We start from the raw sequence: 19,040 nt of genomic DNA, 5'->3' as shown, positions 1-19,040 counted from the left end.
ACAAGCCATGTTTCAGGAGAACCTTCTGCAAACACCCACCTGCAGCATCTAGCCTTGCACTCACTTTGCAGGTCAGCACCATTACTGTTGCTCTGCAGGACACCTTCTGCCTTGGTGTTGCTGCCTTCAGGATGCTCAGCTGCACATTAGCACCTTTGAGGTATTTTTCATTGGTATCCTTAATATATGGCCATCTGAGTTACTTGAAGGCAGCTCAGTCTTTACAGGAGAGTTTGATTGTCCCAAGACCTGCTTCAGCACGTTTACAGTGCCACATTCTCTGCACAGCAGGTGAAGGCTAAAGAACAAGTACTGTTGCTAGTGACTGTGTCATTTTTTCTTATCTGAGTGGTATATATTATCACTGCAGTGATGCAGACATTACTAAGAAAGTGAAAGTGTTGCTCAAGGGCAAATATATGAATGCTCTAAGTGCAGCATTTTTTGCACTGCTTGGACTTCCTGTCTATTACTGTGTGGTTGGACTGCAGTAAAAGGTAGAGTTGAGACTATAAGAAGATTAGTAGATGAACACTGCTTTTATCCATGTTTTTATTATTCATCTATTTATTATAATAAAAGCAATTTAATTATTACACCAGCATTCCACTCAGACTAATAGCTCCAAGTTAAATCCTGCAAGCAGAAATTTATCTTTGAGTGGGATCCTTTTCTCACAGCAGCAGGTTTGTATTGGTGCTGGCAAATTGGGACCTGGATATTGAAATGAACCTTAGATCTTAAGAAATTGTAATGAACTCAGCCTTTTTTCCTAACCTGTGAGTGTTTCTCAGAGTACCTGCATGTTCTAGAAATGACGGTACCACATAAGGGTTTGACCCAAAGAATTAGGTAGCCAGAGTCTGCAAGTAATTGTTCTGGATTTGAATGTCCTCTTTTGCTTTGCAGAGAGGCAGCACGTGAATGTCGCAGGAAGAAAAAGGAGTATGTGAAATGTCTAGAAAATCGAGTGGCTGTGCTTGAAAACCAAAACAAGACACTGATTGAGGAGTTGAAAGCACTTAAAGACCTTTACTGCCACAAATCAGATTAATTTTGGATTCCCATTTTCACTTGTCCAGGTGGGATGAGAGACTGGTTCTGGCTATACCCAGAAAGACAAAGTAAACTTTTTATTTTCTAAACATTTCTTTTTTTTCTATGCGCAAAACTGCCTGAAGCAACTACAGATTATACTTCGTCTGTGCTTTGCATCAAACTGTGAATGTTCAAATACTTGCCTCCACTTCTCCCCCTACAAGATTATTTTCATCGTCAAATAATCTCAGCGTGAAGAAGAACAGGCTTCTTTCTCATCTCCCATCCTCTTCAAGGAGTTAAAATGGTCACTTGGGAAGTTACTGCGGGGGAGGGTCCTTTTGTAATGATGTCAAGAATTTGTGCTGAGCTCTTTCCATTGCCTTAGAGACAGAACTACCCCAGCCTCTTGGCCCAGAGGGCTGTGGGCCACATACGTGAAGCATGCGTGGTGCAATGAAGAAGCAGTGGTTGCCAAAGTGGTTTCTCATACTCATTTTAAGCTATAAAAATACGTGTCTAGGTGGCATGCCAAATGAAAGGCACTTCACTGTCACATTCTGCGTGTGGAGCTAAAATACCTTTTTAAACTAGCCCAGGAGGGGTTCTTATAAGTAATCTACATCACTAGTCCCTCCTGAACTAGTGAAAACTCCATACCTTAGACACAAATGGATTGAAATAAGCTTCACTGTTCAGTTGTTGCTTCTTGAAATGTATGTGTGCAAATGTGTTCAGCGTTCTGAATGCACGAAAAGAAAACATTGACTTCATATGTTACTGGTTGGCAAACAATATTTGAATGGGAAAGGAATCAGAATTAAAAAGGTACAACGGTGTTGTTTAGTAAACAGTCACATAATAAGGCTAACACATGAAAGCACTGCCTATTCATATGCAGAACAACTAAGCAGTTGAAGCATGGCCAACTCCACGTACATACTCCCTGGTGACAGTATAGTTTGTCTCACGTCCTCTTAAGCAATCACATATTTCTATTTCCCTACCACTATCATATGTAGTGGAAATTATTGAACTTGATAGAAGCATTGGCCTGGTTTACTAGATTATTTTTCAAATTTGGAGGATGCTTTCCATGCATAAATTAAATTAAATTGCAGTATGGTAACTGCCAGGACAACCACAAATATTGAAGAGGACCTCAGACGCAAATATTCCAACCGGCTTCTGCTTCTCAAGGGACAATATTAATCATGTGAACTTGCCCAGGCTAAAAAACGTTCTTAATTTATTGAGAGGATTTTTTCATGCAGAGGGTCAGATTTATCAAGTTGTTTGTTCATGTAAGTAGAACTGCTTACCTGCCTCAGACTTTTGCAAGATCAAACTTCTTGTGTGTACTGAGGAAACACGTTTCTGGATTTACATTGTTTAAAAAGTAGATAATGTTCAAAATAATACTGTAATCAACATTAGGACTTCCATTATGTGTCAAAAAGAATCACACTCTGTTTGTTTCCTGGCCCCCTGGAGCCGGGCTCTTCATATATTAACTTGAGTCATTTGATGGAGTAAGTTGACTTTGGGCCTCTGGTCCAACTTCTGCGTTTAGAGACGCATGAATGAGACTCCGGTCCGTACTAATGCCTTGCCCAGCAAAGTGTTAGCTCACGTTTTTTCCCATTCACTCTGTCTGCTTTTAAGATAAATTTCAAAGATGAATTTCTAAAAGGTTATACAATCAGTGTGACGTTGCGAGAACATTTGCAAGACTCTTGGCAGTTGAGTCGCAAACAACTAAGCAGTATTAAAAGTTGTAGTTTTCTCATTTGAGAGGGCATTCAGTTTCCAAGAGGCTTTTAAAGGAGCAGGGTTAAACTTGCAGCATTACTGTTAAATCTAGAGTTATCAGTGATTTCAGATTGTTTGTATTTCAAATGAGAGATCATAAGTATCAGAATTATGAAAGAATTCATTTTCAACTTAAGTTTTTGAGGGGGTTTATAAATGGTCTATTTTTGTCTGCCATAGAAAACTCATTTTCATGCTTGTATTTAATGGAAGATGAATTTATTAGTTCAGCGATGCAAATTTAAAGAAGACCCTAAATTCTCAGCCTCGCTTACCTAAAAATTGTCTGATTCTTAAAGCCAGAAAACACATGCATTTGTGATGGTTTCCAGTTCTTCAGAACTAACACTAGAAATGTTGATGATGCAGGAGTAGTTCTCATCGAATATGTAAGCTTATGATGGCTTAATTGACAACAGAGTTACACAGAATGGTTCCTCCAGCTTTGAGAACTGTGTAAAAGGCTGTGAGTGCCTGCGTTAAGGCTGTTTGTTTTGCAGAACCACCTGTTTGCTCGGGGTTCTGTAGTGAACCTCTGCAAGACTAGCTGGGAGCTGGGGGATGCTCCTAGCCGTGGCCGTGGGCACTCGTGGGCAGTCCCAGCACAGAGCCTGGCAGCTGCACGGACCAGGAGCCTACAGCTGGACCTGGACCTGCTTCTTGTGTTACATGGCTGAACCAAATCTGTGTGGCAGTGAGAGGAGAACTGCATTACCCGTCTGTCTGTGTGTGGTCTGTGAGTAGTCCGTCGTGTCATTACTGTAGGCTGCAGTAGCAACAAACATTTCACTGAGGAAAAGAATGTTATTTTAAAGTACGTAGGCATCCCCAAGCGTCTTTATTTTTATTTATGCTGCACTGAGGATTTTAGGACTTGAATTTCTTAAACAGAAATTTTTAATGACAATAATAAAAATTGTATTTGGCAGAGTACAGGTCTGGCTAGGGTTACCCATACATGCTTTACTATTCATAGTGACCTGAAAGGGGAAAGAATACGATTCAGGCATTCGCTGATGTGTTACTTACCATGTAGTGAGGCTGGGGGTAATCAGCTTCTATAAACTAAGGCCATTTGGAAACAGGACAGCAGTAGTGCTGGCAGGGGGGAAGGTTAGTTTTATATCTCACGGTCGTGAGTTTTCTCGAACCGATAGCCTGTTTTACCTGAGGAGAGGGTTAGAAAGGGCTAGATCCATTACGTTCATAATAAACGAGAATTGATTTGAAATATAATTTTTGTAACGTCATTATTTTGCAAAACTACAGCACCGGTCAGGCAGTTAAGATATTGTCAGAGGTGCTCTTTTAATTTAGATATTCTTGGAAAATACGTATGTATAATATATGTACATATATATATATACACACAGTATATAATCTACAGCTCTGAGAGCTTTTAAGTCAGGAATGCTGAGTATTATAGTTATATGGAGGTCAGAAGAAATTTTTACTTGTGTGTGTGTCCGGGTGTGTGTGTGGGTGTGTGCGTGCGTGTGGAAGCCTCCCGCTGCCCAGTACTTGTGGGCTGCATTATTCTAGCGCTTATTACTGATTTGTTTTGTGCTGTTTCTCAGTTATCCATTTTTGAGAATTGTATTTCATTTTTCACGGCTTTTGTGAGTTGGTTTGTTTTTATCTTTATTTTTTTTTGATGGAGATTTTTTGAAACGATGTGAACAGTTGTTTTACGACAGCCGCCACCCCCCGGAATAACTCACTTTTGTGCTTTTTCTCTTTGGCAGCTATATATCAAAGGCAAAACAATTGGAATGGTTGTTGAGGTGTTGCTTTTTAAAGGAACCACTGGTAAGACTTCTGTTTTCCTCCTAGAGTAGCGGCAGTGCATCTGTATGTAAGCAGCGATCTCACCAGAAGCAGGTAGTTGCTGGCACCATTGCTTGTATCCGAAAGCACAATTGTAGCCTGTCACACTGTCAGGACTGTACAGACTCCTGTGGGTTCTGGCTCTTCTGTATGTCGTGTTTGTGTCGCAGACCACTATCTTCTCTGGTACTTTACACAGATCAGAAAATCGGCGGGGCGTTTGGAATCATTAAGAGGCTCAGGAAAAAAAAAAAGTTAGATTTAATAAGGAAAACTGCCCTGATAGTTTCTGATCGAAATGTGTACTACGGTCTTGTTTTGTTTTTTAAATCTGGGCTTCCAGTAGACAGCAGCTGCAAGTAGTCATCTGAGCAGAATCTGGCCTCTGCCTTTTTATTATGTTAGACAGAGAGCCAGCGCTTTCTGTGGGCTAAAGGCTGGTCTCTGCATCACAGCAAGTTCATTATCAGTGGTTGCAAATGTATGACAATTCATAGGGGATGTCATTGGTTTTCTAAGACCCTGTTTTTATTGTCATTTTTTACCCTGAAGGTGGTTAGTGATGTCACATTTGCCAATGATCTAACCAAAAGGTCATGTATTTATTTTTGTTACACGATATCCTTTGTAAATGTTTAATTAAAATGTGCACTTTTTAAATAAAAAATAATAATAATAAAAAAGCATAGAAAAAAAAAAAATAAGAAAAATTGGGTTTGCTTAAGAAGCTCCCGGGCACAATTGCTGCGATCCCACTGCCTGCACACAATTCACTCCTCTCCCCACAGCAGTTGTCTCTTTCACCAGTGTGAGTTGCAGATCAGCACCTGGCATCCAGCAGGCACTGCTTCAGACTGGCAGGAGATGCGAGCGGGTGGTACTGAAGATGGCAAAGAAGGAAGTGTGTGGTGTCTCAGAGCAGTACAGTAGGTACAGGATGGATGTGGCGTTATTTTTAGACAGAGTAGAACTGGTTCAGTGATCCCAGGTGAGAAAGGGAGATTAACTCAGAGAGAAAGCCCAACTCTTTCTCAGATTCCCCTTTTCTTAATTTGAGGTTTAGCTGTGCATTTTAAAAGATGCATTCCAAGAAAATAAATCAAAACGCTTTCTAATATTCTCTGACACCAGGAATTAAAGGTATGCTGACAGTGTGTCACCCTGCTTTAAAAGAAAAAAAGCACAACTAACTTACTTTTGCAGAAACGATGATCGTTTAGCTATAGTCCTGAAATCTGTCACAGTAAGCAGGTTTTAAAAGCATACAGTACTTTCATGGATCTCACGTGCTGTGCCTGGGAACTCATTTCCCCGAGCTTTGGTATTTGCTGGCTGTAGAAAACTCTGATTTTGCAGGAACCTGAATGTATCGTGAAGCTCAGTCTGGGAGGAGCTGGACTGATGAAGAGAAATAGGATGCTGACATCCTATCTGCTGCGTGCAGGTGGCAGGTTCGGGGTTGTGGATGGACGTGGCTTAAATCTGTGCATCTTTTAGGGAAAGGGACCAGATCCAGGTGGTAAAGGGGGATTGCATTTTAAGTGTTTTGTCTTGGAATGTACTTTTTACATGTACTTAAGCTCTGCCCTGCAAAGAGACTTGCTCTGGCTATTTTGTGTAGCACAAATGGAAGACACTGACCTGTTCTGGTGCTACAAGTGCAGTTCTTGGCTTGTGGTCCACAGTGGTGAGTCTAGGTCTTACTTTCACCAGCAAGGAGGAGGAATAGCCAGCTGTCCCTGGGAGCTGTGTGCTGACAGGACAAACACCAGGGAACAGCCGTAGTGATCCACAGTTAGCGCTCCTCTGTAAGCTGAGCCCTTGCTGTACTCATTGCTTGGGAGCAGTCAGTTCACCGAGTCTCAGCTTCAACTATCTATTTCTTTCTCTAAATTAGGAAATAGCTGAGTGAGAGCAAGGGGAAGGTAGGCCTTGAGCCGGTCAGTTGTCTGGAAATGGCCTCCGTTAAGAACTGAGGGTAAATGGATGCTCTCCACAAGCTGTGTTTTATCCAGGTGCCACTCCATTTTTGTGTGTGTGTGTGTGTGTGTGTGTGTAATAACATTTATTTATATTAAAACATAGAGTTTAAAAATTCTGAACTGCGAGTTTGTATGAGATGGAATGCTGCGCTGCTGATATGGACTTCTATGGATGCGATGGGGAGCAAGGCAAAAAGAGGTGCTAGTTGGCAGCCAGCCCCTCCACGGGCTTGTCCACAGATGGGTTGTTGGCTTCAAAAATGAATTTCTGGTTGTCTGGACTTATAATTTAAAATTGTTTTGGAACAGAGTTTTTCAGGGAAGCTTCCAGAGCAAGAGTTATTGTTCTCCCTTTGTAATGTATGCTGGAAAGAGCAAGTTCACCTCATCTGCATTTCTGGTTCTTTACCCAAGCCATGTCAGCACAGAACAGGGTATTTGAGCTCGACTCCCACGTACCTGTGGAAGTTAAAAGACTGAAAGAAAATCCATTGTTGGGGGAAAATAAATCCTTATTTACCTTTCCCCAAAGATCTAGATACATCCCTGTTGTGTTTATTTTTTTTACTTATTTTTTTTTTGTGCTTTATCTGTGTTTAAAAAAAAAAAAAAAAAAGCTGTACTGGGTTATAATGCATTTTATTAACACTATGTACATACTAGCTGCTTTATGTTTCAGAATGGTAGTAATTGCTTTGTATATTAAAGTGATTCTTGTGTATTTGTGAATTATTGTCATAAAGACGTGCTTTTTCTTACTGTAACCTTTGTGGTATAAACTGTCATAACTCCCTTTTTACACAGACATTTATGTGCAGTCACATAAACATGCTTTAAAAAACTCTAAAAAGTCTCTTTTTTGAGCAGGACGTTCCCTTTACACTAATTGAGAGGCAGAGCTAGATAGGAATACAGGAAAGGGCACGTTTTAAGCAGGCAGTGGTATCGGTGTCCTCGTGACTTGTGGCATGTAAGTATTCATCAGTATTTTCCCAAACAGAATGCTTTTAAAATCTTAATTTGAATTAATTAGAGGGTAAATCCCGAAGACAAAGTTTATCTTCCACTTCTGATCTTCATTTTTAAACTTCCTTACTTGTAACTGTTCTGGTGGTACTTAGTTCTGTTGTTTAATAATGTGTGAAAGATTTTTCTCCTTTCACGGTTTAAATATGCTATCTCTACTACTTTTAAGCATTCCTCTTAAGCCATGTACTGCTGATTTTGAGAACAGAAGAGAAGGCAGCAAACATTGCAAAGATCATAAGTTGATTGTGTAATCTGCAAGGCTGGATCAAACCACTGGGACAAAAGCCAGAACAAATCCATCACTGATGCAGTGCACCGAGGGAAAGAAGAAAGGTCGGCTCATGATGGGTGGGATTTTGTGGTTTTCACAGCTAAGCATTTTCATAACGTTGTTCCTATACTTGTTCACAAAACCTGCATCTCTGCAGTGAGGGGAATCCCAGGCAGGTTAGTTTGTAAGATAAAAGTGCAGAGTGTCTTGAACTTCCCACTGAAGGATTCGGGTAACACAGGTCCCTCTGCAGTCAGTAAGCCAATTCTTCTGGTGCTGAGGCACCTTGAAGCTCTTTGTAAGATACAGAGCTGAATTTTGTACTCCGTCTTCATATTAATAAAGCACCAGTTTTGCAATGACATTGCAGTTTGTTCCCTCACAGAATGGCACGTTTCAGAGATGGTTGCAGAAAATCACAGTATGTTCACGCCTACCTGGTCACCTCTCTGTGTCGTGGATCCTCTCCCTAGGGTGAGTGTTTTCTTTTACTGTCAAGAGTCTGTTTGTGCACTGCATCACTACTCTGGGACAATTGCACAAACAGGTCATCCATCCAGTTGAGTTCACGTGATACTGCAAACCAGGAGTGATGCAGTGGAACCACCCAAAAGAGAATCTCACTGATTTTTCTAAGTATAGGATAAACACAGTGGCAGAAAGTGCCTGGGCACAGTGTTAGTATAACTGCCATGCAGCTGCTGAACCATTATTGTGCTCATCTCATTCTAGATCAGAAGCTTGCCTGGGACCAATCATTCGGGACACCGGAGTTTGGTTTTGCCTCAGGCTTGCAGATGTCATTGTGGAGAGCTGCTCTCAGTGCTTACCCAGCGGGGCCATTGCTCTTGTCTTCCTGCCCTACACATCTGCTGTGGTTCACTCCTGAGTCTAGAAGCAGCCAAGGCTGATCTTTTCTGCCACATGCCTGCTCTCAGAAACGTTACTGGCTGTAAAATCAGCTACAGGAGAACACACACTGGGAGCTGCTAAACAATTAGAAAGCAATGCAATTAGATTGATCTGTTTTAAAAATTCAAAACTTCTCATCAAAGCAAGCCATGGAGCAAAGATCCCTTTTTTAACATCATGCAGGGTGTTCAACTTTTAAGTTTTATTCTGTGCTAAGTAGGCTGTTGAAGCAGGTTCCTACCAAGGCAGCAGTGCAGCTACAGCCCCTTGCAGGCAGGCAAAAGCTGCAGCACTGCTTTCTGCCAGCTCCAGCCCCAGGGGAACCAAAGCACGAAGTGACCACAGATGAGCTAAGAGAGAAGGAAGCACTAGGAGGGAGGAAAAGGAAGAGGAGCGGTGAGAACTGAAGACCCATTCCAAACATTACAGCCAGAAACAGAACAGACAGCTTGTGATTTTTTTCCAGATGTTGCTCACCCAATTGGTAGGACAGAAAAGGCAAAGTCTGGCACGTTACAGCTCGTACCATGTTCTGCTTTTAATTAAAGGTGCTATCTTCCCTTCCTCAAAAGTCTTCAACACTAGTTTGAAACTGCAAATTCCCAGTAAGTACTGTTTTAGTGACACCCTGTGGCTTCTAAGTATACCGTTGTAAGCAAGTGTATTACAAAGCATCCGCCCTCAGGTGGAGTTCAGAGCCAAGCAGAGAACTAACGCTGAAAACAGACAACAGATTCTCCAGTGGCAAAATGCAAGGCCTTCGGGCCTCACTGGTGGGACCTATAATGACATGTTATTTCCAGAATACAATCTGCATGTCACTTCTGGATCACAGACCTTCAGCATCTTCTTATTAAGAAGTATGATGGAAGCAAGTATGGCCTCCACACTTGCAAGTTAGATGTAACCACTAATTTCTAAGTCAGCTTGCTTTGAAATGTTGATCCCCCTCCTACCACCCCAGCCCTGGTTCTTTGTTTCCCAGCTCCTCTTCAGTTCAGTGGTGGAAGCAATAGAACAGATTTATGGCATCTGCCTTTGTTGGGTTTGCCCTCTGAATGGCTTATTTTACCACAGTGTTAAAAATGTAGAACGCCTGATGAATTTAAGCATTTTGAACTGAAGTCTCTGTTTACATTTCTTCCACTTTTCTAAAGCTGAAGAAGTGATAAAAGGGAAAAATCCCACCTAATCTAATCGCTAATATACGTTTCCCATGAAAATTAAGTGGGAAAATTAAGATTTTAAACAGCAGATCTTTTGATTGCATTCTTCGTGCATGAAGATTTCAGCAGCATAAATCAACTTCAACAATTATTTCATAAAAAGTCAGTGGAAGACATTACGCATTTCTTACTGGGGAATGAAGTGGAAAATCAATACACCTGAGGTAGGTAGGAACCTTCCCTGCTGGTTCAGACTGAGGGGAAAAAGAAGCCAGTGAAATAACACAACCTCCGTAATTATATGCTTAGGAACAAGTGTATTTAGTAGGAACAAGGGGAGGTTAGAAAAGGATCAGCAGTTTATTGACAAAGTATGCAGTCAAAAGTCATCGTTGTGACTGTGCCTCTGTGCTTTGTAGATATGAACATCCTTACTGTAATCATAGTGGACCTCACTGACAGAGAAACGGCCTTTCAGCATCTTCAAGAAGTTGTTATCCCGTTCGTAGCGGATACGGCAGGAAAGAAGAATGACAGTTTGCTCTGAGCACAGGTGCTCCAATGTCCGAAGCAGTTCCGCAAAAGTTTCTTCCAGATAAATGATGTCTGCCCCCAGGATGAAGTCAAACGCTCCGGGAGGGAAGCTGCCTAGGTCTTTTCCCCACGTTAGTTCCTTCACCACAGCCCTTGCGTGTAGTTCAGAAGGTAAGTTAGCCCACACGTTCGACTCCAGGAATTCCAGCGCTGGCTCCCTGTCTGTGATGGTAACACGAGCACCTACATGGTACAGGAATGTACGTCTCAGATAAATGCTTCATGTCCATAAATAGAGCATCTGGAATACAAAGCTCCAAGGTAAGCAGTCCTGCGAAACGCTAATAACTGCTGAGATGCTTGGTTAAAAACAAAAGAACAAAACAAGCAGAAAGCCTGCTGTCTACACATGTCCCATTGTTCATCTATCACTTAATAATATATTCCACATGAAGATTAAAACAGAAAGGTTTTCTGGAGCTTTTCTCTCAGTGCGTGAGAGTGGTTACTTTCTGAGAGGGGACAACAACGTTAAAAAGATTGCCACCATTTAACTGCTCTGATTCCTCATTAGAAGAGAAGCAGCTGAAGAGGCCAGACAAAATTTACGCCTGTGTGATTTTGTATGGCATTACCACATTTTGTTTCTATTTCAGCAGGCACTTTCCACTGCCAGTACAGCCCTGAATTACAATGATAATCTGTGACACTTAGCACAGATTTAAAGCAGTGCTCAGCCCCTGCCTCAGCCACAGACGTATCTGAGGTGAATCATTCCTCCAGACCTCGGTTTCCCTGTCTGCACGATAGGCTAATGTGGCTTTGTGTGCTCTCTGTCTGCTGCTTTATCTGTGCTGCATTTCAGGAGAAGGGGAAGACGACAAGCACAGCCCTCTCTCCCTGGGGGAGGAGATCTGCAGAGCTCAGTGTTGCGAAGCAGACTGCCATGGTAACAGCATCGGCCTTAGCAGGGTCCCACCATAAAGTAAACTGCGGTGGCACTATCAGTACAGTAAATAACACAGCAGGATCTGAAGTCTGGCAGGAGAGGAAGATGACTCGGGATATAACACAGTTCACATGTGTGGCTTTGGTATTAACTGATGCACGTAGATGTAAAAATGCCAGATTTACTACAGCTGTAAATTGCTTAAGGCAAACAAAAAAAGCCCTTACCCAACAGCGTGGCCACTATTCCCAGCAATCCAGTTCCGGCTCCCAGCTCAATCACCGACCGATCCCTGAGATCGATGCCTCCCATCTCCAGATAAGCAGACAGGACGACAGCCTGAGCCAGGAGACAAGGTCAGTTAGGCACACCTCGAGCATACTGAATCACTGCAGCTCCGATCCACACGGAGGGAGCGCGTTATGGGAAGGGTCATCTGCAGCAAGGCTCGGGTCAGCCCTGCTCTGCCGCCTGCGAGTTGCATGCGGTCTCGTGAGCTTCACGGAAGGCCCTTGGAGGCAGAATACGATAACGCCCCCGGTACCTAACGTGCAGTGCCAGGGAGCGTTCTGCGGGGCGGCTGCTGTCAGAACCAACGGCGGGAGACGGCCAGAGCCGCGTGCGGCCCCGCAGCCGCTTGGGGGCCGCAGCACTCCCGCTGCCGGCGCCCTGCAGCCTCGGGCCGGTCCCGAAGCCGAGCCGTTCGGGAAGGCCGCGTCTCCGGCTAAGGCTGCCGGCAGGCCTTGCGGCTGCTGCGGGCGGCGGGCCCGGCGTGCTCCCGTGTGGCGCACCGCCTGTGCGGGGCCCGGGGCGCCTCGCTGTCTCTGGGGACGCGCGAGGCCTCTTAGTTAAGTCTTAGGAAAGCAAACTTCCTTTAAGCCGCCGTTCGCTAATTCGGCGCTCGGTCGCTTCTCCGCGCCATCCGGAGTGCCCGGGCGCCGCCCGGCCCGCACCTACCGCGTCCCACACCACGGCCGCCACGCCGCGCCGCTCCCAGTCCTGCCGGATGCGGACGGTGCGCCCCGCGAAGCGGTACGTGGCCGTCGGCCTGCGCAGGCCCTGCAGCGCCCGGCCTTCCTCGTAGGGCACCAGCGCCATCGCGGCCGCTTCCCGCGGAACGGCAGAAACGCGGCGGGGCGCAGCCGAGCCTCCCCGCTCCCTCCCTCGCTCCGGCCGCGGCGCTGGACGAGCCCTCCCGGCCCGCCGCTCACGCGCCTCAGGCCCGGGGCCGCGGCGCGGGAGGGGCGGGCGCGGCCTCCCCGTGCGGCGGCGGGGCCGGGCCGGGCGGAGGGGTCCGTGCCGGTGGGCGTCACCGGGCTGGAAGCAGCCCTCGCGCAGCCGGCCGAGGTCGCGCACGGCTCCCGGAGCGGCTGGGTCACGGCGCCGAGCGCGGCGGCACGGCCGAGCCGCTCACCGGCGGTGGTGCGGTGCCGGCGCTCCCACTGCGCGGGTTTCTCTTCACCTTTGGCTCCGTTTAATCTCTTGGTTGGCAAAACAACACGGTGCGCCTCTCCTTTGTCTGTCTCCCTATCCAGTTCCTTGAACCTGCTCCAAAGCGTGCTAAAGGCCGTGGGAGGGCCGGGCAGCCGTCCCGGCTCCCCAGAGGCGCTCACTCAGCAGGGACTCCAGCAGCAGGACGGCAGTGCCAGCCGTGCTCCTCGTTCCCTGCTCGGGGCCAGGGCTGGCGTGCGTGGCTCACAGGAGAAGCGCCTGGGGGAACGGGCTCCCCGTGCCAGCCCTCAAACTCAGGGAGCACAACCGGCTCCAGAAGACAGCCCTGCTTTCCCACAGGAAGCAGCGAATCTGGCTGGCAGAAGAAAGCAAATGCGGTTACATGTGAAAGCTGTTGCTTTCAGCAGAGCGGCTTTAGATTCGTTAACGCCTTTGTGGATGAGCATTACAGGCTGCACAGGGGGAGCAGGAAACAAAGCTTGTTTTTAGGGTTCTGCTGCTGTAGTGGGATGGAGACCAGAAGTGCACTTGCCCCAGACCGGTTCGTACTTGTCTTACGGCAACTCAGACTTCTTCTCCTAAGCACGCCAGAGCAGGTGTGATGATTCAGCTTACTGTGGTTTTATGTCTGAAGCACTGGTTCCTTGTCGCTACTCCTACTTGACAGTAATGCAGTCTTTCTCAAGAATGCGTTTTTCTGAGACGTATCCCAGAGTATCTGAGGAGCTCAGCAGGTTCTCTGCGAATCCTGCTCCTCTCCTCAGAAGTATTTCCCTTTCTTCCCTGCTAATATTGCTTTGGCAATGACTTCCACACGCCTTAGACAGAAAGCAGGAATTACTTTCCAGATCATAACTTGGTAGTGAAGCTATTAAAAGGCAATTAAAGGCTATTAAAGGGCCCTACATTTAACTTCTTTCCCTGTACAAATCTGTTTTCCAAGTTACAGTACTCAAGCATTATAATGGCTGGGTAGGAGACGTGCTTTTTTCCCTGCCTTTCCTGACAGTAAAATGGCAAGGAAAATGCAGCAACAAAGAATTCTATGCATAGGACAGTCGTCCAGAACTGAAGTGCTTTTTCTCCCGGCAGGGTGAGAGCTTGGCCCAGCAATGAAGTTGGAAGCAATGTAACCCGGTTCCGCCTTTAAATGCTGCAGAAGGCAATATGGACATCTGAGCTGCAGATAAACTTGCAAGGTAGGAAACAGCTCGTTGCAAGGCAAGCAAAGGTGAATTAAAGCAAAAAAGAAACACTGCTTTGAATCCATTCTCATCTCACTCAGCTACTTTACAGAACAGAGGCACAGCGTGTCCAACTGTAAGTCCTGCTCTCTCTGATGCCAATAAGCTCTGTGGGGTAATTTAAAGAAGTGTTTCAGAGCAGCGGTCCTTTTAATGCTCAGAAAATCAAAGAATCAAAGTAGATGTGATGGAAATGAGAGCAAATTCTTTTAAGACCGTACTGATACACATCCGTTACACAAATCTTCTCTTGACTGCTAAATGCTTAAAATCCTTCCTTTGAAATGAATACAACAGCTCTTGTGATGGTTCTGCAGACACTGCATGTACCAAATGGGTCATGGAGACACGCACAACGTGGGGAAAATGCAGCATCCATCTCACAGTCTGTGGTTGCCACGGCAAAGACAGGTATAAATAGACACGATCTGATAGACTTTTTAAAAAACCCTGTATCTGGAAACATGCGTTGCTGGTAACCCTCTGACAGCCACGCCTTATCCCAAAGGGCTGCAGTGACTGTTTGCCCAGAGACTTCTGCTCCTATGTGTTTAATCCTTTCCTGTCTAAATAAACATCAGCTACATCTGCTCGTCCTTCCGCTGGCACATGAAAACTGTCTTCGAAGGAAAGTTTTGGCAAATGTCTGTTTTGCTAAAAACTTCCACCAACCAACGGAACGCCAGCTAACCCCAGCCATGGAGGGGAACTTGGGAGAGAAAGCTTTCCCCCCAGCTGCCACCAGTGGCAGCCATTCAAGTGACTAGCAGTGAGATGATGAACAGTTTTTATATGTACGTGTTCACTGGTAGCTTCCAGACCCTTCACACCGGAGAGATAGATGGGGCACTGAACTGCTTTCTGTTAAACAAAAAGGGAGTAAGCCAGACATTAATTCTGCTCATCACTGCTTGCAGTTACAGAATAAAGCCTGATCGATCCGGACCATCTCTGAAACCAACAGGATGAATTAAAAATGAAAACCTAAGTTTCTGCAGAAGCTAACAGGTTATCTGTAGGCATTCTAACTTGCTGGTTCTGCAAGAAGTGTTACATAAGAAAATAATGTATGGCGTGAGCTACTGTGCTGCTTTCTTTATACAAACACAGTTATGTTAAGCAATGGAAGTAATGAGAAAAATCCTGAAGATGCATAATTTCAGAAGCGCAGGGGCTGCATTGCAGGAAGTTTTGGTGCCTCTGAGGAAGGAATAGTTCCCATCAGCACTATTACATTCACTCCATAAACCTCACATCTTGATCAACTGTCAGATGTAATCACCACGCTTATTACAATCTCTTGTTACAGAAAAATCACGTCACTTTTGGTAGAGTTACTTGACTGATCTCTCAAAGGCCACGCAGTCCCGAAAGCTGGCCTTATTCTGATATTTTAATTAACCAACAAAAAGCAAAAGGAGCCACCTCTTCTCCCCATAAGCAACAATGGCACTTCGGTTACTGGAAACCTCCGGCTCTTGCTAATGCACTTTGCAGATCGGACCTACAGGCTCACATTGGTGTGCCAACAGCTGGGCACTGGGCCGTGCTGGCCCCCTGATGGGGAGCAGGTGGTGCTGTGCTGCAGGGCTGCAGGGCTGCGGGAGGTGGGTTGCAGTGCAGGTTCTGGTGCCCTCCTGCAGCTCTGGTGTGCGGGGTGCCTGGCTGGGGGCTGCAGAGCGCCTGGCTCGGGTGTCTGCCTGTGGGACGCTGCTGTGCTGGGAACTGTGCTGCAAAAACACCCTTTGGTGGAGGTTGAATGTAGATCCAGAGGGTTAATTATAAGCGCTCGCATTTCTGATGTGTTCTGTAGGTGCAGAGTTGTGTAATTGGAGGGAAAATTACAGTGCAAGCCGTGCACTGTATTAATTTACAACTAGTTAACAACAACTAAGGGCAGTTTGAAAACAGTTGTATAGGCGAGCAGACAGCAGCTCGAGCATGCAGGTAGATGCATCAGGTTCCCCTTTTTAACCAAGTAGAAACCAGGAAAAATGTTTTTTTGTTGGTTTATTTATTTATTCATTTATTTGAGATGGTATTAGGAAGCTTTTCTCCACTCTTTAGAAACAAATCCCTTCAGACAAAGGAGAAGAAGCACCAGGCACATGTAGGCAATTTCTGGTGCCTCAGACCTCGCAAGAGGGGCTCCTCAGGGCCTCCTTCCAGGCTTTGCATGGCCCACGCTGGAATTAAGCCTTTATAAGTTTTCTTTCAACAAACCTACAGCGGGGCTTACTCATGCAGTTTGCTGTTTCTGAATGAAGTCACGCATACCACGTTCATGTTTGTGTTAAAATACTGGAAAGCGTTTCCCTTTTCCTTATAGGAAAACTGCATACATGACCTGCAGTACAGCTATTTCCAACGCTCGGCTCCTCGGGAAGAGGAGCTGTGCCAACTCTGCCCAGCAGCACAGAGCACAGCCTCCTTGATTTCAGCACATCCGAGATCCTCTCCTCAGGGATCAGGTGTCCATAACTCCACGGCTGCAGTTCATTCTCTTGAGCCTCCGATACCTGCAAAAGCTGCTTTTATGTTTCCTTAGGACAAAATGAAGGCGGGATCCAAAAAAAAAGACTCCGAGGTCAAAAAAACACTCACTGCCATATGTTTGTGCTGTTGGCATCACCGCAGTGATCCAGGTGCTCGTGTGCTGAGAACCTCTGCACTGCCTGCGCTGACATCCTGGATTGCTGCAGAGACACAGGTACAGGTGGGATCAGTGACACCAGTGCTGCAGTCTGTGTGCAGTGAGGCACAGCTCCCAGCCCTGCTGGCACTGCTCACCGCTCGCCAATAGCACAGGAGGTGATCTGAAAACTGAGAATGTTTAGGGCTACTAAACCTCACCCTGTGACCCTGTGTGTTGTGAACGACCTCACTGGTTTCTTTTTACTCACGTCCTAGCGGAGGCATGGGATCTGTTTCCCTCAGTACTGTTTTGTTTCAGTTTTTTTCCCTTAAATGGCCACAGCCTTGTTACTGCTGAGCCTCAGAAGACAATCATGCCTGCAGTGTTTTCATCCTGTCAGCTGGTGCTGGATTTCAAAACAGGATGCCCACTTTTCCCCCCATTATTCACAGCAGTGAGATGCAGAATCCTGAGCTTTTGTTTTCAGTTGGTTACACGGGTCCAACCTGTGATTCACTCTTCCTGCAGCCACGTTTCCAGGAAAAGACAATGCCGTGGCTCCTCTCCAAGTCACCCGCAGGCTGCCGGAGGCTCAGGCAGGAGAGCGCTCCTGTGCCTGCAGCCGGGACACTTTCTAAGAAGGGCTGAAGGGACGAGGCCTCAGGCCAGGGCTGCCGTTATCTCCCAGCAAACAACCAAGGAGGCACACGGCCTTGGGAAAGCACATGAGGCACAGAGTCAAGGTGCAGATAAGAGCAGAATGTACAGGATTTAAAATTCTTGCCCCTGTGAAGCACAACAAGCATCTGCAAAGAGCTGGTCTCTGCTCCTGGCACTGAGGCTGGCTGCCAAGCTGATGGCTTAAGGACCTGCACTGTCCTTCCAGACATTCAGGGAGACTCCTGGCTGCTCCATGCCGTTGGTGTGGGCTATAATGCCTACAGATATTGGAGGTTCCCAAGAGTTGTTCAGACAGCAGCTGGTAGTGATGGCTTCTGGCTCCGCAATCAGGGATAAAGCTTCTCATGGCTCTGTATGGTGGAGCCTGGGCTGGAGAGCTGTGTGGCTGTGCGCTCCAGCACTTGGCTTCTGCAGGAGTCAAACACAAATGCGAGTGGATCTGCTGGCACGGAACCGCTGTGGGGAAGGCCTGGGCTGGGCAGCGCTCGTCTGCAAACAGTGCCAGCAGGCAGCGACTCATGTGTGTGGGGCAAACAGGCCAAGTGCAGAGCAGAACCACCCGGAGCAGAACTGGGTGGGCTCCAGTAAGCGGCCCTTTGGGCTCCCCGTGTGTGCAGCAAGAGGGAATCCGGTGCTTTGTGTTTTCAGAATAAACCACTGCTCCATCCCCACGTTTGGGGAATACGGGTTGCCGCTGTCACCGTGATCTGCCTTCATCCTGGAGCCCTGCCCGGCCCTGGGGCTGCTGGAAGCTCTCCTGGCGGCTACAGCCGCTCCCCCAGAGGGCTCCTGTTTGGGTTCGTTTCCCAGCTTGTGGAAGGTCCAAAGGTGATCTCCGGGAACAGAGCTGAAGGCCTGTGGAGCGGCCTGTGTGCTGACGGTGAGCACGCAGCTCAGGAGGGCCCCTGCGCGGTGTTAACACCAGCCAGGGTGTCAGTCCCAGCCAGAAGCCTGGGCTGCTGCTTTGCGCGTTCTCTTTAGGTCACATTTTCTCCGTGAACACAAACGGAAGGGAATTACTTTCTGTCCTCACAAAGCGAGGTTCGCGTTTGGAAGGCCCAACCAACTCCACGCAGAACATCCCGAGGCCGCTGCGCTCGCCCTCGGCCCGGCGTGCAGCGGGAGGGCCGCACCCCCAGCACAGCGATGGGCGTTGGTGCGATGGGAACCGCTGACTCACGGGGGTAAATCAAGCGAGATGGCAGAAGGGTGGCACAGGAAAAGGATGGGACCGGCGGTAAATCACAGCGGGCGGCGTTCGGAATGCGGCCGCGGCACCGAGTCGGTGTGCGCGGGGCCGTGCGGAGCAGGCGTGGCGCCACCTCCACCCAGCGCAACCCCGTGCGCCCAGCGCCGTCGCCGCCGCACAGAGCACCCGGCGGCGGGTCTCGCGCTCTTCTGATGCGCCAGCTCTGCGCGAGGGCCGCCACACGGCCAAGAGGCTCGGAGCGCAGAGGAAGGCCGCTCTCCGCGAGCCACGGATCCTCGCCTGGGCCGGCGCTGGGAGC

General features: G+C 47.0%; 2 protein-coding genes and 1 long non-coding RNA gene across 13 annotated transcripts in view; 2 read left to right on the top strand and 1 right to left on the bottom strand.

Moving 5' to 3' along the window:
• The window catches only part of CREB1 (cAMP responsive element binding protein 1), a 37,898-nt gene extending 30,389 nt beyond the window's left edge, over nt 1–7,509 (top strand). For 3 of the 4 annotated variants that reach the window (XM_046943402.1, NM_204450.3, XM_015289371.4), the window contains one exon: nt 910–7,509. In XM_046943402.1, coding sequence (XP_046799358.1) covers nt 910–1,054 — 145 coding nt within the window. In that variant the 3' untranslated portion in view covers nt 1,055–7,509. The remainder of the gene's footprint in view (nt 1–909) is intronic. The other variant, XM_040703245.2, reaches the window with a different exon arrangement.
• METTL21A (methyltransferase like 21A) lies at nt 7,253–13,329 on the bottom strand. 6 transcript variants are annotated; one of them, NM_001277848.2, is made up of 3 exons: nt 12,935–13,011; nt 11,748–11,859; nt 7,253–10,872 (listed from the first exon to the last, which is right to left on the bottom strand). In NM_001277848.2, exons 2-3 carry the CDS (start codon nt 11,830–11,832, stop codon nt 10,748–10,750), a joined length of 210 nt encoding a protein of 69 aa, NP_001264777.1. In that variant the 5' UTR covers nt 11,833–11,859; nt 12,935–13,011; the 3' UTR covers nt 7,253–10,747. The 6 variants fall into 6 exon arrangements, with proteins under 6 accessions (NP_001264777.1, NP_001264774.1, NP_001264775.1 ...); NM_001277845.3 differs by having other exon boundaries at nt 7,283–10,814; nt 12,935–13,329; NM_001277846.3 differs by having other exon boundaries at nt 7,283–10,814; nt 12,983–13,329.
• On the top strand, nt 11,815–18,219 carry LOC107053805. Of its 3 annotated transcripts, none has more exons than XR_001467461.4 (4): nt 11,815–11,876; nt 14,065–14,171; nt 14,534–14,627; nt 15,134–18,219. It is a non-coding gene; the product is annotated as an uncharacterized LOC107053805 (long non-coding RNA). The 3 variants fall into 3 exon arrangements; XR_001467460.4 differs by lacking the exon at nt 11,815–11,876 and adding an exon at nt 12,175–12,552; XR_005861491.2 differs by lacking the exons at nt 11,815–11,876; nt 14,534–14,627 and adding an exon at nt 12,175–12,552 and having other exon boundaries at nt 16,546–18,219.
• The last annotated feature ends 821 nt before the right edge of the window (nt 18,220–19,040 follow it).

Source organism: Gallus gallus, chromosome 7 (assembly GCF_016699485.2).
Source record: "Gallus gallus isolate bGalGal1 chromosome 7, bGalGal1.mat.broiler.GRCg7b, whole genome shotgun sequence".
NCBI lineage: Eukaryota > Metazoa > Chordata > Aves > Galliformes > Phasianidae > Gallus > Gallus gallus.
Note: the sequence above shows the minus strand (reverse complement) of the source record. Positions and strands in the feature narration are given on the sequence as shown.

Bases quoted from the DNA above. Each gene is read 5' to 3' on its own strand.
- METTL21A (NM_001277844.3), bottom strand. From the start codon at position 12,618: ATGGCGCTGGTGCCCTACGAGGAAGGCCGGGCGCTGCAGGGCCTGCGC. The intron at 11,860-12,477 runs GTAGGTGCGGGC...CTCCTGGCTCAG, and splicing joins CGGCCGTGGTGTGGGACGCG to GCTGTCGTCCTGTCTGCTTA. The intron at 10,815-11,747 runs GTAAGGGCTTTT...TGTACCATGTAG, and splicing joins AATAGTGGCCACGCTGTTGG to GTGCTCGTGTTACCATCACA.